The sequence below is a fragment of the Parasteatoda tepidariorum genome, chromosome 2, assembly GCF_043381705.1.
Source record: "Parasteatoda tepidariorum isolate YZ-2023 chromosome 2, CAS_Ptep_4.0, whole genome shotgun sequence".
NCBI lineage: Eukaryota > Metazoa > Arthropoda > Arachnida > Araneae > Theridiidae > Parasteatoda > Parasteatoda tepidariorum.
Genome location: NC_092205.1, coordinates 7,117,755 through 7,144,156, shown reverse-complemented (window position 1 = coordinate 7,144,156; position 26,402 = coordinate 7,117,755). Strand labels below are relative to the sequence as shown.

Genomic DNA, 26,402 nt, shown 5'->3' with positions numbered 1-26,402 from the left:
AAAACCTGGTTTAAAAATAAGCCCAGTTTTCTTCCAGCCCTGTCAGAAACAATTTGACTGAGTCGGTATATTAAAAATACCATCAGAGTAACACCATTGGCCCACAGGCCACACATTAAAAACCCTTAACCTAAACAAATGAAGACTACAATAGAAAAAAAAAAGGCTAAAAATGCCAAATTGTAAAAAACCAAATTTTTCATAAATCACAAGTCAAAACAAAGACACGGTAAGCAAAACTACTAAAAGCAGCAACAACCAATCAATCATCAGCGAACATATAGTTTCATTTCACTACAGTCACAGTGGAACTTACATCTGTTCTAGCAAATATTATTTATTCTTTTTAATTTCTTAAAAACATTAAACACAGTATTCCATTTATATTTCTCTGAACCTTACAACAATCAAACAATTTCTGTATGTGCTATTAAAATGACCAGTTTATAAAGCAAATTAAGAGTCCAAATCAATTTTATTGCACAATGGAGAGTTTGTAACTAATATACATACTGTCTAAGAGATATAATCAATAACAAAAATAAAATTTTCATAATTCAATGCAAAATGAAATAACTTAAACAGAAACAACTTAACTAAAATAACTAATGTATAAAACACAGAAAAACATAATTTTCAAAATTCTACACTTTATAACACTAAACCAAAACTAAAGCAATTGAAAAAAAAAAATCTGTACTTAATATTAAAATAAATGAAAAATAGTTTTCAATTTAACAATTCATGTTCTTAAAACTTTGGGGAATGTACAAATGTATATGATTATCACTTTTTTTACTTCACCCTTACATGTTAAAACGATATTATTTATTGAAAAATCTTACCTTAATAAACTTTTTTTGCCATTTTTTATCCATCAAGTATTACCCATAGCATAATAATACAGTGCGCCAAAAAAAAGGGCCAATCTGAATAACTTTTGGTCTAATGATCGGATCTTCTTGTTTTAGGACTCAATCTTAATGGCTCGAGGGGGAGAGCTCAAATATGCTAATCAATACACAATTAATACAAGTATGCTAATTGCACACAATTATAAAATTTGTTCATCCAAAGATAATCCTATGCAAAAAATAACTTTTAGTAAATATTTATTATTTTATATTATTTCATTTAATAATGGTCAAAAAAAATTAGATTGTAAGGTATACAAATTTTGTATATACTTGAAAGAACATAATTTTACAAAACAAATTACAAAATTTGAGCAAAATCGATAGATTAGTTGAGAAATCGAATTTTAAATATCTGACTTTAAGATTCAATTTCTCAGGAACTATTCAACCGAATCAGCTCAAATTTTGTATTTTGCCATTTAAAATTGCACTCTTTAAAGTGATGCAAAAAATTCCATACCTTAAAATTCAAAATTTTTCGACTATTATTAAATAAAAAATAATAAATAATGAAAGAAAGTTATATTTTGCTTGAAATTATCTTAATAGTTCTAAAGATATAGCAAAAAGTAAAATTAACATTCAGGGGTCCAAATTTTAAAGCCCTCTAATGATCAAACTATCTGGACCATAATTCGGGGGGTCAGAAATCCGAAACCGTCGAAAAAAGGCATGTTTATTCAGAGAAAGTAGATTTTTGTACCTGACTTCGAAATTAAAAATATCGTTTGCACCTTTTATTTAGCATATTTGTTGTCACCCCTCGAGCTATTAAGATTGATTGCTAGAACGTGAAGATCCGATCATTAGATCAAAACTTATTCTGGGTGGTCCGCTTTTTTTTTGTTAGTTTTTTTCGCACTAAACATAAGTATTTAGTAATTGCGCGTACATGCATTCCAAGTTTACATTAATTTATGTGTCTAAAACTCACAGGCATAATATTTATTTAATAACTCAAATAACAAAATTAGAACCCTTTGCACTAATTATAAATATATCTTGTGTACTTGAAAGCATTTTTCAAAAATTTAAAAGTAATTATACAAATATAAGTTAATGTCCCAATAGTGAAATCTTTCCTCGACCAATAAAGTGATAATAATATATATGGATTGTCCCATATCACAGTGCCCCATCCTTTTTTTAAACTAATTTCTCAACTAACTAATTTTTGTCAACTAAACAACTAAAACTACTAACTTATTTTTCCTTTTGTTCAAAAAACATGTTCATACATATTTTTTAACATTTAAATGACAATATTTGCACAGTCATATATATTTAATTCAAAGTATGCAAAGTAGCAATTTCTTTCTTCGTAATAAAAATTTTAAAAACAAAAATTTATGATAATCAAATTATTAATATATTCTTTTAATATTACAATTGAATGTTCAATTACCAATGAAAAGTAAAAATGTTAAAAATCTCTAAATGTTTAACAAATAGTATATTCAAACAAATGCTGTAGCAATTAAGGCAAAATGAACTAGATATAAGAAAAACAAACTACTGCAACACAAATTGCAACTCATAATAATGCCATTTTTAACTGTAATTTGTAATAAAGACAGAAATTTAGTTTTCTGTACTTACAAACGTAATTTGCTTTCCATAATAATATTAAAATGTTGATTAAAAGATTTAATAGATAGGTTACAGTTATTTTTCTTTCAAAATATAAAATAAACTTTTATATATAGTATTATGTTACATAAATCAGGAAACAAGAAAAAAATATGATGCATCAAAATGCATGATGTAACAAGTCATTTTAAAATAACAAAAATGATAACATCTAAGGTTATTAAGGCATGTTGATTAATAAGAGCAACAACAAACAAATTTTTGCTGCTGCCAAAGTATGACAGAAATTAAGGCAATCATGTTTATAAGAGTGCACAACCTGTTTTTTTTAGGAAATGGACAAATAAAAAATATTCTAGCCTTAGGGGACTGCAATAAATTCATATTTTATATCAATTGATAAAAAATTAAATATTCTTTAATATGAGAACAATATAATTTAATAGAATTATTTAATAAAATTAAGGGACAAAGAACAGCAAATTAGGTATACAATATTTACAAAAAATATATATAATATTTTTTAATTGAAAATCAAGGATTCACATACTTTGTTTTCTTTAAAAAAATTTCATATGACAGAATAATGTAAGCTTTCTGTATGTAAAAGTTTATTTGATTTCGGTACATAATTTTTTTTTTAATGTACATAAATTACTTCCTTGATTTTAAAATAAATCCTACCATTTTTTTAACATGTTTTGGTTTAAGACAATCTTCTTTGTTTTAAAAAAAAAGAGGGAAAAAAAGTAAGTAGAAAATAAAAGAATGAGAATGTCCAAGGATTTAAAATTTTTGATGTCTCGAATTTATACCTTTATTAATTTGAATTAATTGCCTTGAATGAATTTTTTTAAGTTTAGTTAAATTTATTTGAAAAACCATTACAAAATTATTATATCAGTTATGTAACGTTTTATTACACGACAGGAGGCTGCACATTGACCATGTAAGGGTAACAATCTACAATTTGTCCCCTGATAGCAAGTTGTGGGTTGTGCACTCTGAATATTGGTGTGATGATGGACAAAGAATCATCAATATTTCACAATCTGTATACTTAAAAGTTTGCTGACCGAACAAATTATACGTGAGTATAAACTACCCACTGTGCATTTTTTAACAGTTATAACTAGTGAAATTTACAAATGTAAGCAACAAAAAAACTTTTACAAGCATTTAAACAAAATAATGATGCAACAATTAGAATTCATTTGTTTTAAACTCAAATGACATAAATTTGATACTTGATATAATAATGTTTAGAAATTCTTTGAAGTATGCTATCGATGGTACTCCACAGCTTTCACATATCTACTAAGTAGATATATTTCAAATGCTCTCAAGAGCCTCTAAGAGCTTTCACATATATTTTGATTGCATATGTTTTCAAATAATTGTGGTGATAATTTAGTATGAGCAAAGAAGCAAAGTGGGCGAAACCATGAAAATATTTTGAAAATATTTTTAAAAACATATATACAGCATTGTGTTATATTACATTAGCTGTGTTCTTTTGAGAGAAGTTTAAATAGTTCCCAAACATTGAGAATTTTAACTCTGCTCCTCAAAAAAACACAACTATTGCCAATCAGAGAGATCTCATCGATCAATCGACAAAGTGTTAAAAAATAATAAACTAATAATGTTATGGAATGAAAGATATACTTACACCTTATTATTTTATGACTTCATTTCAAAAGTTGGGCGTTTTTTCTGGGGGAGGGGGGGGGGAGATATATAAAAAATGATTAACATATTCTTCAAAAATAATAAAAGATGCAATTCTCATGAATATATATTAACGTGCTCTTTGTAGTAATGTTAACATGGTAATGCCTTATCAGAATTTAAAAAATAAAAAAAAAAACATTTACATTTTAAATGCATGCAATGAGGATTTTTTGTTCAGAAGATATGTTTAATTTTAAAACTTAATCACAGGGAAAAAGCGTTTCATATTTTCTACACTAAATTCTCAACAACACTGAAATGCCTGCTCTAATTGTAAAGACTATATTTCAGGTAACAATAAAATAGTTTAAAGGAAAAACAGTAACTAAATAATAATATACAGAATTGCTTAAAAAAAAAAATTTTAAAATAAATAAATAAATAAAAATGAAAATAAATAACATGAGTATATAAAAGTTAACAGTGTCATTTTTCAAGCAAAAATAAATTAATAAAGGAAAAGTGAATAACAATATACAATATAATTCTTCAGATATGCAGACATTTATTTACACTCCTAAAATAATAATTCAAAAATATGAATAATTTAGCAAAATCACCATCACTCTAAATGCATTAAATAAAGCAACAGAGTCTTAGGAACTTCAAGTTCAGTCAAAAATCTTATTCTACGGCTTCCTAACAATTGGCGTACTCGACGGCGACACAAATCTTTCAAAATAGCAGGTTGTGCTGAAAATAAAGATTCCATTTAAATTAAATATTAATGAAAAAAACACCTTATTACATTAGACTTTAAAATACGCCAAAATGGCTTTCTGATTTCAGATATTTAGTTGCACCATGATTTTTCAATTTAAAAATATTTTAAATTGAAAAAATCATCATACAAATAAATTTAATTTTAATAATTCATTGCACTAAATTTAATATTTCATTGCACTTAATTCAAAGACACTAACATACATGAAGGCTCTCTTTAGTAGTAGTATTAAGAATGAGTGTATACAGCAAGTTATTTTTTACTTATCATATATTACACTTAATTATTAACCAATAACATAACAAATTAATGAACACCATAACATAATTGTATTTCAGTAATGCTTTCAAAACAGTTTTTCCTTCTTCTACATCTAAATGTCTAATTTTTCTATTTCTAAATTAGATCATCACTGTATAATTAAAACATTAGGACCGTAATAAACTAAAACATTTAAATATAATACCTGCATAATGACTTAAAAGATCATATACCGGGCCTATAGGCTCCCTCAAAAGGTCTATAGGCAACTTGTTCTGATTATTACTAGCAAACACATTAGCTCCATATTCTAGCAAAATCTTTACAACGTCTGGTAAATTTTCTCGAGCAGCAATGTGCAAAGCCGTTTCATGAATTTTCGCTGCATTAACAAGAGCACCTGGGGAAAAAAGACATTTGTTAAAATAAATAAAATGAATCTAATCAGAAATCTCAACAAAATTGTATAAATACAATTTTTTTTTTTACAAAAGATATAACTACTTTAAAAAAATTACAAACAGAAGTTCAAAAGTATCCTTAAGTATATATACACAGTGATTCCCAACCTGGGAACGATCACCTTAACGGGGCGATAATCCTCAAGTGGGCAATGAGTATTCAAAAGAAATTATTTGCAATTAATGATCATAAAAAAGTCAGCAAAACACTCCTCATATGGTTCCCATCAACATATTTAGTAGAAAGAAAATTTAGTTTGGTCGTTCATCTTCTCACAAAGCAAAAAAGTGGGTTGGACATTTGCTTCAAAGGAGACTTAAGCTTAAATCAGACGAGCAAAAAACCTGATATTCAATCTTTAACTGGAAGACACCAAGGAAAAGGCAGTCATTGAAGAGATAAAAATAAACAATTGAGTTTTCAAATTTTCAGAGTTTTTTTTCTCTCACATCTTAGTTGTTAATGTTTTCAATTTTCCCAGATTACATTTAAAAAAATTATTTTTAAAAAAATGTACTCTTGTTTCAATTATTTCGCTTCAAATATCACCCCCTTTTGAAGAAACAAAAGTGAAAGGGATACACACTTTTTTTCTTAAGCTTTCTGGAGTGACTGGATATAATTGCTTCATTATTTGCATTTAAATTTAAATTAAAATCATGTACAATTTAGCATATATTCAAATTTATTGATGCTCACTTACAACAATGTATGGTTGTTTTCAATCAAAAAGGAGGTATAAAATGTAAGTCAACTTCTAGGAGGGGGGAGGGAGGCAACTAACGGTTGGGAACCAATGGTCTAGCACTTTCACAAGGAAATAATTTGTGAAAATGTAATGTGGAAATGAAATGTATTGTTTCTTGTGTACATTTTTTTACACAATATTATGAGAAAAACTAGTTTGCTCAGAAGAAAGTTGAAATGTGGCTTGATATGGTGGTTAAAGAGAAAGAAAAAAAAAATTATTTTCTTTAAAATTAACCTTTGGCAAAATGGCCATTTTTTTCAATAATTTTTTTATTTTTTATTATATATCATGAGATGAACTTCTTATTTTTCTTAATCATAAATTATATTTTTCACTGAATCAGTAAACAAGAAAACATATACCATTGTTTAAAAAAAGTAATGTGGGGAAATTGTTTAAAGCAATATTTAGTTAATACTAACAAATCTTCGCACAACGACATCTTGTCAATAATTTTTAGATTGAAACATATTTTAAAAAAATGAAAATAAATTTGAAGAAGAATGAAAAAAATTGGAACTTAAGTTTTTCATGAATAGAATGAAAAGTGAAACTGGGCACAAAATTAAACTTGTAACAAGTAGAAACAAGACCGCCTTTACTATGCATCGTTTAAGGATTTAAATACATTAAATTGATAATAAATTTAAAAAACTGCATGTTTTATTGTTACAAAACGAGGCAATATTTTTTGCAAAAATTTTGAGCACTAAGCAGAAGAAGAACAATCAAAAGGAGCAATTGAAAACAATCATTTAAAATATTAAGATATTATGAAAATAGGAATAACTATAATTCATTATAATGACAATGAACAACGTAAAAACAATGAATAAATACAATGAACATCAGTAAAATATTATGAAAATAGGAATAACTTTAATTCCAAATTTAAATGTGTTATTATAAGACAAAAATAAAGTGATAAATTTTAAATAAAATCTCTTCAATATGTATAACTGAAAAATTTATTGTATAAACAACAAAAAGTTGCAATAAAAAATATCTTATTACAGAAATTTTTATGCAATAACGTATGAAAAAACGGCAATAGAAAAAATAAATACAGAAAAAATTGAAATTGGCTGAATTGAATTATGGCTGAAGTTACACACAATACAATAATAAATTTTAAAGATTATTACATTCAAAAACTGATGATGCTAATAAATTATTTTTAAAATTAAAAAATATAATGAAAAATTTGATTATCTATATAAAGCTGATAATTGTCAAAGAAATATTTACAAAAAGAGTATAAAATGTTCCAAGAATAACTATCTGAAATAGTCCATAACATTTAAAATAAATTATAATCTAACTCTATAAATGCATTGAATAGAATTTCTAAAGCTTATTAAGCACAATCCATCCTTTAAAAATTTAATTGAACACTAGAGCTGGCTTTATTGCACCTAATTTTAAAAAAATTAAAATTAAACGATGTTAAAACTCAATTGGACTTTAAAAAAATTAGGAAAGCTCACTGATATGAATAAATAAATGAATATTTAATGAATAAATAAATATTTCTTATTCTATAACTGAAATTAACCTTTTTCTTACAGTATGATAACAAGAACCCTTATTTCAGTCCATTAGATGTACCAGCCATAAGCAAAACGTTAAAATGAATCCTATTTACTTAGCAACTGCTCAAAATAAAGAGATAAACACAAAACTGGATAATAAATTAACAAATTAACTTTTATTAGGTTCTCTGTTTAAAGTTTAAATTTGTTTTTTTAAATTAATACATGGTTTATTAGTGTAGGAAAATAATAGTGAAACAAACAATTTTCATTGTTTGAAAAAAATAATTGAATCTTATACGTATAAAATGTTATTCACAAACCTGCAACTCCCTTTATGGAAGAAGATTAAACCTAATAAAGTTATATATGAAACATACTTACAAAGAGGATCAATATAGTAAAGGGTAGCAAGACGGTTCTCAAATAAATTTTATGATAAAGTTTATGAAAACATTAAATGTCATCATAAAGACAAATTCAAAAATAAAATTTTTTTAAATTATTAACTGCAACAATTAATAAGCTACAATTCTATGAACTCAGGGGTCTGTCTAGGTGGCCTGAGAGGTACCTATTTTGTGAAAATTTAGACATAATTTGTGAAAATTAAAAATTATATTAAAAAATCAACACAAAAATATGGCAAAAATATGGATTTATCGCTTTGTACGGGATATAAAAATAAAATTTTTAGAAAAAGCATTTGTGAAACTACGGTATTTGCTAAAGTTGAATTTGTGAAGGTACCGCTAAACTGTAGTAAATTTGTCCTGGACAGATCCCAGGAACTAAAGCAAAATCATGATACAAAAGTACCTTAGGATGTTATAATTTAAAAATCGTTTAATGCACAAATATGAAGTTTCAAAAACAGTTTCTTTTTTGGAGACATAAAAATATAAACGAAATAGCATATTGGAACAGTTGTTTTTTGTTTTTTCATTTTTAATTTTACTTTTCATGACTTAAAAAAAAAAAAAAAAAAAAAAAAAAAAAAAAAAAAAAAAAAAANAAAAAAAAAAAAAAAAAAAAAAAAAAAAAAAAAAAAAAACACCTCTTTCATCACAGGAAGACTTAATAGAAAAGAGTTACTGCAGCAGCATAATTTGTTTGAAATAGATATAGATGTGGTTCAGACAGAGAAAGTTCACTGCATTTAAAATCTCTGCAGCTTTGATGTAATGGTTATCTACAGTTGTCCGGAAAAAAACTTTGCTGCATACATATATTAGGTTTTGTTTTAATAATGGTTTTATTTTAATTATTAGGTTTTGTTGTTATATAATTGGTTTTTTTAAAGGGACTTACTCAAAAAAAAAACTCTTTCATCACAGGAAGGCTTAATAGAAAAGAGTTATCGCAGCAGCATGATTTGCTTGAAATAAATCTGGTACAGACATAGATTTGTTATAGACATAGAAAGTGTTCTGCATTTAAGATCTCTGCAGCTTTGATGTAATGATTATCTACAGTTGCCTGGGTAAAAAACTTTGATCATCTCCTAATACAGTAATAGGTCAAAAATATAAAAGGTGTGGAAATTTAATACAAATAAAAGGGCAACATTTTTTTATTGTATTTGTAAAATACATGATTTGCAAAACACTAGTTTCTCCCTGACGCCATTGTTTCTATGTGTTTTTTATTGTTTTTGTTTGCCTTTTTCACCGTCTCAATTTAATCACACTATTTTGAAACATTCTGCATAGCCAATAACAATTCATATCAAATTAATTTGACATAAAAATTTAATACATTTATGTACTGTAACTTTAGCACAAAATAAGATCATTAAGGCAAGTTTGAATTTAAACTTACTGCAATGCTTATTTTAAAATTATAAAAAGCTGTTAAAAAAATTCCTTACCTGCTTGCAGGAGTAATTTGACACATTCAGCACGATTCATAGCAGTAGCCGCGTGAAGAGGTGTACCAAAGTGGCAATCATTTGCATTTAATTGAGCTCCTGCATTTATCAGCATTTTCATACAATCAAGACTACCTGGGGGAAAAAATTACTTAATTTAGCTACTCAGTGACAACTACGAAACATCTGGGAGTAAAAATAACTCTGTTTTTGAAGTCAGTATACACAAGTCTCATAACTTATATGGATTGGTTTATTAAAGTGTTTATATTAATATAACTAATTTATACATGAATTCCATATATACTCTTATATATAGCTTTATACTTATATTTGACATTTAGATAGAATTGGCTACATATTGAACACAAAGTTTTTCCTGGATCACACTTTTAAAGTAAAGCATTCTCTCAAGAGCTTGTTGTAGTCCTGGGGGTCATGGAGTTTAAAGCTCTACAATTTCATGACCAACAGCATGATTATAACAATGAGGTCGGCATTGGGCACACACAATTTTTACATCCCTGAGGCATGTTTGCTTTAATCAGAGCTGGCCTAACTTCAAGCTGCAACTGAGAATTGCACCCTAGTCCTTCCCCATGGCAGCTAAGTGAACTGTAATATAGCGGCTCATGTCATTGTCATCAAAATACCAAAAATCTAATTCAGGGAGCGTAGCCAAATCCTTCAACAAAAAATAAGCTCCTTTTAAGTACTTTTTAAGCACTCAAAAAAAATTTTTAAGCACTATATACATTAACAAAATGCAAAATAATATTCAAAGTCTTTACATGATCATGATAAAACAACTAGTTTCTGACATAGAACTCTTTTCTTGATTATATTAGCCACCATAAAAAGATCAAGAGATTTTTTGGTTCGATTTCAGAGGGTGGAAAATGATACCTGAAATTGAGAATATCTTGCAAAATGCAGAAAAGTTGTAAATGAGAGTGCTAGAATCTCACCTAACTCAGCTCAGTAGATGAGCATGTGGACTCACAAGTATTTCATCAAACATGTAAAATGATTGGCACTTTCACGCGCCATGGACCAACGGTATGCCGAAATGGATTGTGGTTGAATGAATTGTGAAAACTTTGAATAGAACAAAGTGAAAAGCACGCTTTTGCATAATAGATTGCGAAAATTGACATGGTAAAGAAAAATATATAATTTCCTAAAAGGGAAAATTAAGCACTTTTTAAAAAACACCTAATGAAAAAAGCCGCCCCTTTAAGGGCTTTTAAAAAAAACGAAAATCGAAAATAAGCACCTTTAAGCACTTTTTAAAAATACTACGCACCATGCAATTTTGTCTGCATATAACGCAGCAAAAAAAATTTATTTAAATTTCATAATAGATTCCTTCATTCAATCATCGGTTATTTCTATCTGGATGAATTGTACAAAATATCAATAAATGAAGTGCGTTAGTGTTTGAGAAATTATCTCCAAAGAGGAATCATTTTTTTTAATGAGCCTCTTCAGCAATCAAATTTTCAATTTATCAAAATTTTTAAATTAAAAGTTAATTAAATATTTTTAACAATTTTTTTTCATTTCTATGCTTTAAAGTTTGATTTAAAAAAACTTTGTTAAACTAAAAAAAAAAAATTTATATACTTTTTGTTAATTTTAAAAAACCCTAGCAATAATAAACAAATATTTTAAAACAGCAATAACAACATCAGTCTGAAAAATAATTTTACTAAACACTTGCCAGAGTATAATTCTAATTTAAATTTGCATATTAGATGTAATGATGTTATGCTATAGCAACAGGCAAAATATTAAGTAGCAATTTTTAAATACGAACTGAAAGATACAACCAATATTCCCTTAAATTATATAACAAAACAAATTAAAAAATAGTTTAAAATATTAAAAAATTAATAAGTTTCATGCACCAGCTTCAATATATACATATCAATTTGAACAGGTTTCTATTTTCATTTAGACTCTTAATGGTGAAGTAGTATTTTACGTTTACTCCCCATCAAGCTATTTTTCATACAAAGAGAACTGTGGTGTTTTATCAAATATAGGAAAGAAAATAATATCTTAGTGAAAATTTATTAACATATCAATCATAAAAATTAATTTTAAATAGGACAGCAACGAGAGTGATTAAAATTTTAAAATTTTGAGATAAATTCTGCCAACATATATGCAGCATTAAGTAAAAGTGTCATGCTACTTATAAGGCAGCATTAGTCCATTAAAGGTAAATTTTACAAGCAAAGTATTGAACCTTTTTAAGTGTGATTGCCCTATAAACTAAAAGATTTATAAACTATTTCTCAATTTCTGGTTAAAAATACAGAGGAACTCTGGTTTAACGTTGTCTGTTTTGTAGGTTATCCTGCTTCCTACATCATTTTCTGCTGGCCCGTGAAAATTGTTTATACCGATAGTGCTAAATTATCCTGGATTTTAAGTTACTCTTTCTAAGAAAATATTGATATATACATTTTTCTAACAGATCAAAATCATTTTTTTTTCCTACAAAGCTTGAACAAACTTTTTTTAAATTTAGTTTTTTCTTTCTTTTTTTTAAGATACTTGTTTATAAGCTGTTTGTAGCTTTTCTGACATTCTTTCTATTCTATCTTATTATCCTTTTAGCTATGAGAAGATTTCTACCTTGAATCAAAATCAGAAAGGTGGTGGATGGGCAAAACACATCAAGGATGGTTAAAGGAAAATTGTAAACTAACTAATTAACTATTTCTTTCATAAGTTAAATTAATTTAATTAATCATAAGTTACATGATGTGATAGTATGTAATAAATTTACTAAGCAGTTTGATGCTAACAGATATTTAAAAAATATTTCAAATAATAAAGTGATCTAAAGAATTTAATAAAATATATTGATCAATAGAAAAATAACTTTAAAGAAACAAGAAGATGTAATGCTAATAAATTATCATAAATATAATTAAACAAAGTTATTTTTATACAATGTTAAGATAACTACAAAAACATTAAGTAGTTTAAAAGCATTTACAATAAATACAAATATAAAACAGGAAAAAAGATATATACATCAGTCATTTCAATAGACATAAAAACTAAATTTAATGATAAATGAAAAAAATTTTAACTACAAATTAGAAAGATTTTAAACACAAATAGAAAAGTCTTCATTAATTTTTAAATTTTTCCACAAAAAAGTTATTGTTACAATGACTTTGCTAAACTTATAAAGATTTTTTGCTTTTAAATTTGATATTAATTGGCAACAAGAATCACTCTTCAAATGAAAAAGATTCAGATAATTAGTATGCTCACGCCATGCAAACAAATTTAATATAATGTTATAATAATTTAAACACATACTATATGAAGTAATTATTTCTAATAATTTAACCATATAAATACATGTAATATTATCACCTCTAAAACATGCCTCATGAAGGGGGGTACTCAAAGCGAGTGGTGGATTGACTTCTGCTCCTTTTCGCATGAGCAACTCAACGCACGAAATACTCCCAGCTGCACATGCATCACATAAAGGAGTTCCACCATCCACACTGGAAGCATTCACCTAAAATATTTATTTATTTATTTTTATAATATATATATATATCAAAGCTGAAAAAATCTGAAAATTTTTACATACATATTTGTCTACTTAATATAAGAAAAAATTAAGATTTCCTGAACCAAAACATCTCCTTCTGTAAGAATATACCAGGGCTCAAAAATTAAATTGCCTGTGTGCTGAAGTCATGCAAAAAAATAAATAGAAATACTATTAAATCCCAACTAAGTGGTCCCATAAATTTGTTTCTTACACTACATGTTTAGAATTCAAAGCATTGAGGGCACTTTCCCATACTATGTTAATGGACCCCATATGAAAACTTTCAGTGAAAATGTAAGATGAAATTTCTTTAAAGGCATTGACTTCATGGGGAAAGAAATGAAAAATGAGGTTTAAATTGTGTTGATACCAGGTTTTAAAAACTTTAAAAGTCGGTTTTCTTTTGGATTTATATGAATATGATGAAATCCTTTAAGGCAAAACTTAAGTGATGAAGAGATTTGTTATGTAAAAAATTATAGGTCAAATCTCAAGGTCACTGTTGCTAAAAATGCAAGAAGCCTCTTCAAACCTTTGGCTTGTGGTGTACTTATCTCTTTTTAATTGCATACGGAAATAACTCGTCAATAATCGCCGACTTGAGGAGATAATGTTTGGCATTGCTCTCGATACATCTGCAAGGGTGAAAGGATTTGATGCCATGCAATTTTCCCATACTAAGGTAAGAAATTATTTAATGCAAATTAGCATTGATAAAGTAGAATCTTCAAACTTAAACTCACAAACCATAATTGAACATTGTTTGAACAAGAAGTAGACATGCTCAAAAGCTTATTGCTGACTTGTCAATAATACATCTGATAATAATACTTTTCTGAATAATAATGTACTGCATTAACTTCATCATTGCGTATCTGTGAATAACAACTTCAATGCTTATTCATGCTTAATACTTATTTGTTAATACTAATACTTAATTGATTACTTACTTATGATGTATGCTTAAAATTGTTGATGTATAAATAAAAATTAATAATGGCATATTGACATGGTTTTCATTAGGGGTGCTCAACCTGCGGCCCGCGGGCCAAATGCGGCCCGCCAACCCTCGATGTGCGGCCCGCGGCCGCAATCTGAACAAAATGAAAAAAAAATTAAAATATTTGTTTTTGAAAAAAAAATAAAAAAAATTCTGTAATTTAAATTTACACTTTTAAGTTTTTGACGCACCCAATCTCAATCAATGTAGTTTTTCGATGGTTAACGCTACAGATTTCAGCATAGTTTTAAAAATCCCAATATTTTTAATACATCATTATTACGATTTACGAATTTTAATTACCACTTTTGACGCTTTTCGTATGTGCCGATTCCAATGACTTTTTGGTAGTTATTGCTACCCATTTTCAAGTAGTTTCTGAAATAGCGATTTTTGAAAGTTATGAAACGCTTTATTTATGCAAACTTCATGGAAAATCTGAATGACTTTAGATCCTTTCTTCAAAAGTTATTGCTGCACATTTCCGCCCGGTTTTTAAAACTTCGATATTTTAGCACGATATTATTACGAATCGCGAGTAAAGAATCGCTCATTTAGATAACCATTTTTTGACGTGGCTTATTTGCAACGATTTTATCGCAAATCAAATTATTTTTCAATCGTTATTTTATTTTATTTTATAACCGTCGTTAAACAGCCGACCCAATTTCATGGGTTTACGACTACTTACTCCTGGAACTCCTGGATCAGTACCCCCAGAGGTATTGATTTGTTGTGGGAACATGGAGGACTTTGAGACTCGACAGATTTAACGTGCATCAGTCACCATTTACTACACGGGGAGTCTTCGGCCGGCGAGGATCGAACCCACGACCTCTTGGATATGGGCCCAGCGCCCTACCGACCAGGCTATCCCGGCCCTCAATCGTTATTTTAGAAATTATTGCTACACATTTATACAAGGTTTTGAAAGTACCGATATTTTTTATACGCTATTGCGACATTTTAATTTCAAATCCCGCATTTAAATTACATAAAATTTTGATGGACTTTATTTACTCCAATTTCATCTAAAATATAAAAGTATTTTGGTTATTGTTTTAATAGTTATTACGTTTTCCCCGTGATTTAAAAAGATTATGATATTTTTAATACTATGACAGCAAGCGAGTTTTGAATCGCGCATTAAAAAAATTATTTTTTACGTGCTCTGTTCGTGCCGATTTTATCATTTGCGTTGTACCGATTTTAACACGCACTTTTTAAGAGGTTTTTCGAACGTGTTTTTTCTTCTTTCCCGTTATTGCTGCATTTTTATTTGTGATTTAGAATATACCTGATATTTTCACATAATATTACAACTCGTGAAATTCGATTCAGTTCTAATTTTTTTTCGTAACTTAAAAAGTAATTACGTATCTTAGCCAAATCAACACCTTCCCAGGAAAAAAAACGAGATGTGTGTATATTAAACGCGGTCCGTTTTGCAAAAAAAAATAATTCAAAACACGGCATAATTCTTTAGTCCCATGAACACGTGCAAGTTTAACAACACACATCGCACCTATTCTTTTTGTTGTCACAGGTAATTTATAAGTCATACATCGTAATTTGTATTTACGCTATCTGAAAATTGCGCATCGTATTTCGTATTAACATTAACGAGATTTAAAAATAATCCATCGCGTTTCGTATTTAAAATTTTCGTATGCGTATTTACGGGATTTAAAATCACATATCGCGATTGGTGTTCTGGCGTTTAAAATATCATCCGTTGCTACTTTTCTCGTAATTCATATGCACGCGTCTTAAAAACCATGTATCGCGATTCATATTCATGCATTTTAAAAATCAAGTGTTGTGAGTAGTCCTTTCGCAATGTAAAAGCCACACGATTCGTATTCACGCGATTTGAAAAACAAGCATCGAGTTTTTTATTTACGCAATTTAGAAATCACACATGGCAATTCGTATTCAAGCAATTAAAAAATCACACATAGCTATTCGTATTTAAGTAATTAAAATATAACACATCGCTATTTGTATTTCCGCGATTTAAAAACCCAGAAAGGAAGAACACCATCTAGGACAAATTCCAAAACTGATTATGTTATTTGCTCTAAGTTTAATACTACCCACAACAACAGCTTCTGTCGAAAGACTGTTTTCCAGAATGAATGTGGCCTGTTCAAAATTACAGAGTAGTCTTTAAATACAATCATTACATTTTCATTTAATGGCTCAAAAAATATCACATGATCAAGTAGATAAAATTATCACAATATTCAAAAATTTTGCAAATTACAGTATAACCATTAAGAAATTTTTTAAACCATTTTCTACCTTCTTGGAGCATTTTATATCATTTATGATTATATGCTGGGAAATGATTTGTATATCATTAAATTTTAACTGTATAAAAAATTTAATCAAGATAAGTTTCGTAAAGTAATGTAAATTTTATTGATTGTTAATTGATTGTGTATTAATTGTAAATAGTAAGTGTCATGTTAAAAATATATTCGTCATAAAAAGTTGTAAACAAGTATCTTAATAGTTTTTTATTATTAAGGAATATAGTTCCTTAAAATTTAATGTGTTTTCTTTCTTTCTTTTTCTTCCCTCTCTCAGCCTCTTATTATTTAAAATAAAAATGTCTGAAAGTTAAAGTACATTCCCTAATAAATGCTAAATCTTATTTTCCACTTAAGGGGTTTTGTTTTAATCATTTTTAACCCTATAAACTTTCTTTAAATCAAAGTATTTAACTTGAATTTATATTAATAACTAGAATATTTATTTATTTGAAATTTAATTCTATGAAGAAAAAATTTAACGTTAAAATCTATGTTTAAATGGACTTTTGTATTTTGTAATGTGATAAAAAAAATTTCAATTTTTCCATAGTTTTTAAATTATTTCAATTTATCTAAATTTTTTCTGATAAATTGATTCTGATTTTCGAATTCTGTTTTCCTTCTTAAGTAATCAGTTTTGCATTTTCTAATTTTAAACGTTTTAAAGTATTGTATTTTCTGCAAAGAGATTACAAGGTTAACCGACAAAAAGAATTTAGTGTTATATAAACAATGATGTTTATATAACAATCACCACCAACAATTGCTTTCAATATGTCGGTCTAAACACTTTGGCATGCGGCCCTTCATTGGTCAATCTGCTGTGCATGTGGCCCTTCACTGAAAAAGGTTGTGCACCCCTAGTTTTCATGGTTGACATGGTTCACAGACAAAATAGTATATGAGTATGAATAATTTCATACGAGCATACAACATGTACAGCAGAGAATGTGAAAATTTTGAAATTTTCAAACCGAAAAACAAAAATTTAATTATTTTTTTCTTTTTTAGTTTATTTGATATTTATAATTTTTTCCTGTGTTCTTTTAGGTTTTGTCTTTTTATCTTGTGTTTATTAGTTTATTTATGTTGGAAAGTAACAGAAATTTTAATAGGTAATAAATTTTTGCTTATAGCATTTATAAAACAATTGTAACTTATATTGGAAAAGAGTTTTGGTCAAATTTGAGAATTCAGCTAGATATAAAGTGAATCAGTTAGATTAAATTCATGCCGTAATTGTAAATCATGGTAATATGATCATGATAAAATGTTCATGATAATATGTTCATGATAAAATGATCTAAAATCTTTAAATTTATAACTTTATGGTATGTTTTAAAAATTTTCAGTGTGTTATATTTTTTGAAAAACTCTTGAATAAATTATTAAATTATATTAACCATTCTTATTATTAATTTTTTTCTGAATGTAACGTAAAGCATTGTTCCTGAAAAAAATTAATATGTAAAGAAAATATAAGAGAAAATGCAAAATTAATTACAAATAAAATAATAAAAATAGTTTTGGGAAGGGGTAAAATGTAAAGATAAATTGATACAGACTTATTCATATCAATTTTATTGTTTATAATCAGGGTTGGCAAGTTTTTGACACATGACGGTTTTTCCCGGTTTATACCATGGTTTTTACCGTCATGTCAAAAATCACTCAGTCAAAAACCCGTAGTTTTGGTAAAACTGTATTTTTATTTGAGCTTAACTGCTTATGAATTAAAATTAATTCATTTTTGGGCAATAAAATTAGAGATTAAAAGTCAACTTGTACACCAATATAAGAAAAATAAAGAAGATAACTTACTTTCGCTCCATAGTTAATCAAGATTTCTGCACACTCAGCCCTATTCTGAATACAAGCTTCGTGTAAAGGCGTAAGACAATCATAATTTGTCTGGTTTGGAGATAGTCCACTCTCCAGCAGAAATATCAAATGCTGTTTATGACCCAAAAATGCTGTCTTGTGTAAAGGATATGGACCATATTCTTGCAACACTGCAGAAAAAAAATTAATTACTAATTTTACAAACATTATATAAATAAAAATATAAATTAACTGATAGATTCATACAAATCAACATAAAAGCGAAAGATACATTGATATAAAAATTACAGAAATACAAACGTAACTGTTATATCAATATAAAAGTAACGAAGATATCAATCAATATAAAAGTAACTGGCATGTACTATACTGAAATAGTATGGCGCAGTAATAAGAAAAAGCATCAGGGGTCTGTCCAGTTTTTTCTGAGAGGTACTTATTTTGTGAAAATTTAGGTATAATTTGCGAAAATTAAAAATTATATAAAAAAATCAACACAAAAATATGGTAAACATACAGATTTATCGTTTCTAACTGGATACAAAAATAAAATTTTAGAATAAAGTATTTTGTGTTTGACTAAAGTTGAATTTGTGAAGGTATCGCTAAATGGTAGTAAATTTGACCTGGACACACCCCTGAGCAATACAAGTTCAATATACAAGTTCAGTAATTAAAAAAGATGTTATCGATCAAAATATAAATCAAAAAATAAAAGTCAAGAAATTATCTCTAATATGTCACTTTCATAACTCATTGACAACTTCTAATATGAACACCAGTAAAAGGCAAAGTTTAAGTATGTATAATTCTTTAAATTATATGGTAATACTAATTTGATAATATGCTATACGCCTTTTAAATTCTATAATCAGTTTTATAAATTCTCAGACTTAATTAAAAAAATATGGCTTTTATGAATGAATTAGATGGCTCTATCTCCTAATACTCACCAACCTTAAAGATTACTATGAATTCTTATATGGTTTGCTTCACTCACTACAAAGTTAGATTCAATATGCAAGGTATCCAAGAATTTGGCAACATAAATAATTTCAAGAACTATATTAAAACAAAACAGAAGTAATTATGAAATAAAGAAATTTCTTTACCTAAAAAAGAGCCTCACAAAAACAGCATATCTTTATCATTAAATCGGAATTCGCTTCCTTTTTTCTATTTCTTCTTTTTTTCTCTTTTAGCACTTTTTAAAGTTATTAATCAACTATTTTAGAAACTAAATATGGGGGGGGGGATTTCCAAGAAGGCTCTACAATCAACCCATTAACTTCATTTTACTGAAAATTTTGATGCATTTTATAAACAATGGATTTATAAGACTAAATATGAGGCACAACTTGTCTATTTTGTTTGTTTTCTCATAGTAATGCATTCAAAAGAACATGTTTTGATTTACCGACTTTACCTAGGAGTGGGGTAAAGTGGGTATAGTTCTAAAATTAGTAGGTATATATTTCACTAAAAAAACATATACAAATATTGTTTCAGAAACGAAAATGCTCTTCAATAAATGTATCATGATTACCTATATTTTTAAAAAAAGTGCTAAAATAATTTTTTTTTCTTCATATTATTAAATTAAAAAGTTAATGTACATGGCTATCAAAATTATGTTTCATTTCAGATGCAGTAGTATATTTTGCTGAATTCTACACAATTTCATCAAAAAGCAAGAAAAGTCTACTTGGTATATTTTAAATATAAGTGAGAGTGCAAAAATTAATATCCTTAGTGTGAAATTCTAAAGTGCTTTTACTATTTATGGCAGGCATGTATTTTTATTGAATTTAGTTCCTTTAAGGAAATTCTTTTGTTTTCCATGAAAAATTGCCATATGAAGGCAGAAATTTGTGCTAAAACCAGGGTTGGCAGGTTTTTGACATGTGACAGTTTTTGACGGTTTAAACCATGGTTTAAACCGTCACGTCAAAAACCTCACTGTCAAAAATGTCAAAAATGTCAAAAACCTATATTCATATGTGAAATTTAATTAATACATAAAATTTATATATTTTTTATAAAGGATAGTGTTTCTAAATATGTTCTAGAAAAAATAAATTTAAAATTTTGAAGAAACACTTATATTTTGAATAGTAACCAAAATCTTGTACTTTTGAAAGCTCACATCTTTTGTAATATTATGTATTCATTTTCATGTGTTATTGAAAATCTGCAGTGATATTATTAAGAAATTTATTTATAACCAAATTTAGTGTATAGTATAGATTATACTAAAAATTAGACATTTTTAAAGATAAACATTAGCAGTTTTGTACATTAGACATCTTTTAAAGAAAAATCTTTTTAATATTCTTTTAAATCTTCTTAATAATCTTTTTAACATAAGACAATACAAATTTAAGTGCTTTCTGTTAAATACACAGAGTAGTTAGTGTCGATTTACAGTATATTCAGCCTATTCATTTACTATGCTGAAAATTTAGTTTATCCAAATACTTGTGAATTTCATTTTGCTGAATACTATATAGTTTTGTTGAATATCTAAATATTCAGCTGTTGAATAATTACTTCTTGCTTTCAAGATATGCATTATTTGTATTCTTAATACAAGTGGAGAAAAAAAAATTAAGAGATAAAAATTGTTTTAAAATGATAAGTGTAATAATTATAAATAAATATAATAAACAATATGAATTATATTTATCATTATTCATAAATATAACTACTTTTAAATTCAAATTAACATACTGGATAATAAAGATATTCGGTATAACATTAAAAAAAAAATTTTATACACTTGTATCTTATATCAAGTTTGTATTTATACAACATAACTTGTAAGTTCCTTATAAATATTAGTTATATGTTCCTTATATGTCAAAAATGCATAGTAATAAACTTTTAATTTTCTTAAGTATCAAAAAGAAAAAAAAAAATTTTTTAAATATAAATATTTAAACAATTTTTGTGCAAAATTTTTCTGCACATGCATTTGAATATAAATTTCTGAGATTTTAAATCTGTTATTTTACCTTAATTTTAATTAAAAAATATTTTAAAACCTGCTGATTACCTATAGTATAATTAAATTTCAATATAATGCATGGCAACTGTTGGTAGTTTTGAAGTTTATATATTTTCTTGGCAAACTTCAGTTTTTGACATTTTTGACGGGTTTTTGACGGTTTAAACCAGTATTATACCCTTGTCATGTCAAAAACCACTTTTTGACGTCAAAAACCCAACCCTGGCTAAAACTCATCTATATCTTTAAATAATATGCTCATTAAGTTGTACTATTATGCTATATCGGTAATTTTTTTTATTGTATAATATGTCTGCTATATTGTTATTACCTCAATCATTCTTCTCTTTAAAAGATAAAATTTAAAAGAAATTTTGTTTTCAAACAATAACTTTAATTTAAAATTACTATGTGAGACTGTAATTAAACAAGTAAATAATTTTTTAGCTATTTTATTATAAAATATAGAGCATTATAAACTTACTAAGGCTAACACAGAAGTAAAGAAAAGCTTAGTTTAGCTAAGCCTAGCCATATACCCACTTTGCCCCACCTCAGAAAAGAATTCATAATAAATAGAATTTTGAAATTTATATTTAAATCTCTATGTAGATGTTTTTTTTAGATGTCCAATCTACCAGTTTTAACAAAAATTAATACTTTTTAACAATTTTTAGTGATATTAGAAGAAAATTCATCAACAGCTTAAACATACTTTATAAATTGATCATAAACAGATATTTTGTAAACATCAAATTTTTTTATCAGTTTCTAAAACTGAAATAAAAATGCTTGTTGCAATCCCAGCAAATGTCTCTAAAAATATTAAATCAATTATCTAAACTCAAAAAATGAAAATAGATGTTTCTTAACAATCATGTATCCACTTTATCCCATGTACCCACTTTATACCACCTGACCCTATAGACTGCAAAAACACAATCACAATGAATTACTGGATATACAGGTTTTATTATAATTATCATTATAGTTTTTTGCTTGTTTTTCAACAAAGCATTAACAAACCTCAGCCCCATTGACATGACAGAAAACTGAAAGCTTTTCCTTCTCTAATAATAGTTCAAAAAATATTTATCTTATTTCTAAACCACTCAACAATCACTTTTTTTTAACGGAAAATAAATATTTTGTTCAATAAGAAAGATAAGTTTTCCCTACTAAAAATACAGTTAGAAAACTGGAAAAAAATTATTAGAAACACTTTAATAGCTCAAAAAGTAACCAAATTGGTAAATTCTTCTGCCTATGATAAGAAATCTGTACACAATTATTCTGAATGCTACAATTAGAATCTTAAAAACAGCATTATTTACATAAATGCCAGTTTCCAAAATACAACAGAAGAAATAGCCAATCTAAGGGATGATTGACTATGTAAAGCTAAACACAGATGTTACGGGGAAGGGGGGTAAAGTTCATCGTAAAACTTCCAGATTACTACCACCAACTGATTTTTATGCCAAAGCTTGAAAAAGTGTGTCATCTCCTACTATTATACTTGCAGTGTTTATTATATAATGGGTTCTTTCCCTTTCAATTTGGTTTAAAACAGATGCATTGTCTTTACCACAAATAAATTTGAAACAAATAACAAATGAATTCGGAAGGCTCCACCAGCTTGCTATAATGTTACCAAAAATAAAAAATTTTACTACTTTACTTAAATATAGCCAAATAATGGATAACACTCAAAACACGACCTGTTAGAATTTATAAATCACGGAAAACTCTTATGAATGGTAAAGTTAAGCGTAAATTTAAACACAAATTACAATAATAAAACTTCCTAGATTATTAAGCCTATTCGCACATCGCCTCATAAGCATAACATATGATATACCACAATTTTTCTAAATTTTTTCCGGTTTCAGGAAACTTTTTATTGTTTACATTCCATCAACTATCCATAAAAGAAAATTGGCCTGTGGCATGATACAGAGCTTTGGAGCCTGCTCTAAACTGTTGTGACAATACAGTTCAAAAACGTTGAAAAGATTAATAGGTTTACATCTTGAGAGAGAAGAGATTCTTTCCTCTTTATAGGTCTAAAGAATTGATTTTGTGATAGAATTCAAATGTTTTGAAAACAAACTTTTCATTTAAATGCAAAATATTTTTTCACGTTACACTAATAATATTTTTTTAACACATTTTTATCAAAATAAAAATTCATATAAAATATTCATTTAGAAATTCAGAATTTGATAGGTGCATTTTAAGTAGAACTATTAAATCATATTCAGTAGGAATGTTCCTTAATTTTGTAAAAATTATGAATTGTATTTTATTGTTCTATAAGATTTTAATCGTTAAAAGAATAATTATTAAATAAAGAATAATGAAAATTATTAATTAAATCAATCCAAAAATTAACTGTTTAGCTATTAACAACTGTCAAACTATTAACTTCTCAAAAACTGGAAAAATTTGGAGTGGACTTAACTTTTGCATAGTGGAACTGATCCTCTAAAATTTTATTATTTTTTCATCATTTTTAGACTATAAGGAGATAATTCTCCATCGTGATCTGTCATGCCAACTACAATTGCCAAATAGATTTTAAACTTGCATATTTTAAACGTGCAAAAAAAAAAATCAAGTAGAGGTTTGCTTGGGGGTGACTATGATTTATACCCTTCGAGTTCGCCACTTTTTTTTAAATTTCATACAAGCAGCTGCCTAGAAGTTGCCAAGACTTTGCGATTATTCTACCAAAGATAACAATACGAAAATCTTCCTGACTAATAATATAAAAGTTTATGAGGAGCATTTTTAATTAACATTTTAAGTGAGAAGTGAAAAAACAGTCTAATGTTGAGATTTAAAAGAATAGCTAGGATTTACTTATCTTACAAAACTTACAAAACTATACAAACTATACTTTAACTATACAAAATAAAATATATAATAAATAAATAAAAAATACTTTTCACTCACAGCTAATTTTTATGAATTCTAAAACTAACTTTAAATAGGGGCAAAACTAGTTTTGCAAATTATATTAATAGCACTTTTTGAACAATGGCCTGAAGATGATATAATTATGAGTAAATGAAAAATAAAAAGAAAGATGTAACTAAACGATAAATATTCTTCAAACTATTTATGAAAGTTTAAATGATTTCCGTGCTGAAGCTAACAAAGATAGCTGTTCTGCAAAAATTTTAAGTTCATATTTATCATATAAACGATTCTAAGCAAGCTAAGTTTCTTATAAACATATTTTTTCCAATATAGCATTTAAAAGTAATATGAATCAATTGCAGAAAAATTGTTTGTGTTCAGTTTAGAAATTCCAATACAAAAAATTTATAATTAAAATTCAGTCATACAAACATATTCAATAAATTATTTAATTATAAGTGCATCGCCAACGAACCAGCGTTCAGATTAGTAGGAATTTCCTCCATTGAGATATTTAAAATCAGAAAGGAAAAAAGACCAGTATCAATCCATTTTTATTTCCAAAACAATATACAAATTTAACTTGATAAATTCGAAACGCTTCCGAATGCTTTTCTCTGTTAATGTTACAACTTATAACACATAGTAATGCTTATGTGTACCAATTTTTCCGAGCACATATCTAAGAAAATTCTCACTGTTACTGATTTTTTCACAGGTAGAAGACTATTCACGATCGCAACGCTTGGGGAGATCTTGACCCTTCCTTTCTTCTCAATTGTATAGGAATGCACTCAGGGCCGGATTTAAGCTTGGTGGGGGGGGGGGGNCGGTGGGGCCCTAAGCTACTGAAAATGATGGGGCCCTTATAAGTTCAATTCCATTTCTATACACTTAAAGTAAACTGTCTATTATATAGAACCTTTCTTTTATTGCACACATTTTTTGAACGAGGGAAAAAAGTTACAAAAGAAACACATTTTAAGCACAGAGTAAAAATTTGGCGTGCTGGGCCACTATATATTTAACAGAGTTTTTTTTTTTAGAGTCATTTTGAGTATATTTTATTCGCAATTTTTAATAATTTTTTCGCGAATTTTTTTCTCAATTGTTTTTTCTTTACGTTACAAAATCTATAAGACTTAGAAACAAGAAATTTTGAATGTGCGTAGAAAATATGCAAAGAGTTAGAAAGAAAACAAGAAAATACAATTCGATTATTAGTTTTATTTTTTTTTATAACCGCCGTTGAACAACTGACTCAATTTTGAGTTTACGGCTGACAATGTTTAACTCCGCAGCCTTTTAATTTTGAACCCAATCCAGAAGACAAGGGAACTGCTAGATTAGTACCCAAAGGTATTTATTGGTTATGAGAACTTGGTGGACTTTGTGACCCCGACAGATTTAGCATGCACCAGTCGCCATTTTTATACATGGGTATTCTTCTGCCGGCTGGATTCAAACTCCCATTCTCACGAACACGAGTCCAACGCCCTATCAACCAGGCTATCCCGAGCAAATTTATTAGTTTATTTTATAACAGTCATTGCACAGCCGACCCAATTTCGAGTTTACGACTACTAATATTCAACTCCGAAGCCTTGTAATTTTGAACCCAATCCAGCAGTCCCTGGAGCAGGGGAGGACTGTTATATTAATACTGTTAGTAAAAATAAAAGGAACATTTCGTAAGCTGATATTATTTAATTGATGTTTATATTGAAAATATTTCTTCATTATTTTTGCTTTCTTTTTAATTATTTTAAGTACATTTGTTAAATTTTAGGGCAAAAAATTTTTTTTTCATTATTTATGTAAATTTTTGGTTTATATTTTTAAGGATTTATTAAAGGGTCTATTAAATATCAGAGAGA

At 27.3% G+C, this 26,402-nt stretch overlaps 1 protein-coding gene across 1 annotated transcript; it reads right to left on the bottom strand.

The window, feature by feature from the left end:
- Positions 1 to 456: 456 nt before the first annotated feature.
- Positions 457 to 25,157, bottom strand: LOC107453335 (ankyrin repeat and SOCS box protein 13). The gene is made up of 6 exons (XM_016070119.3): positions 25,001 to 25,157; positions 18,573 to 18,763; positions 13,244 to 13,394; positions 9,842 to 9,976; positions 5,432 to 5,626; positions 457 to 4,934 (listed from the first exon to the last, which is right to left on the bottom strand). The coding sequence occupies exons 1-6, from the start codon at positions 25,029 to 25,031 to the stop codon at positions 4,804 to 4,806; spliced, it is 834 nt and encodes a 277-aa protein (XP_015925605.1). The 5' UTR covers positions 25,032 to 25,157; the 3' UTR covers positions 457 to 4,803.
- Between the last annotated feature and the right edge of the window lie 1,245 nt (positions 25,158 to 26,402).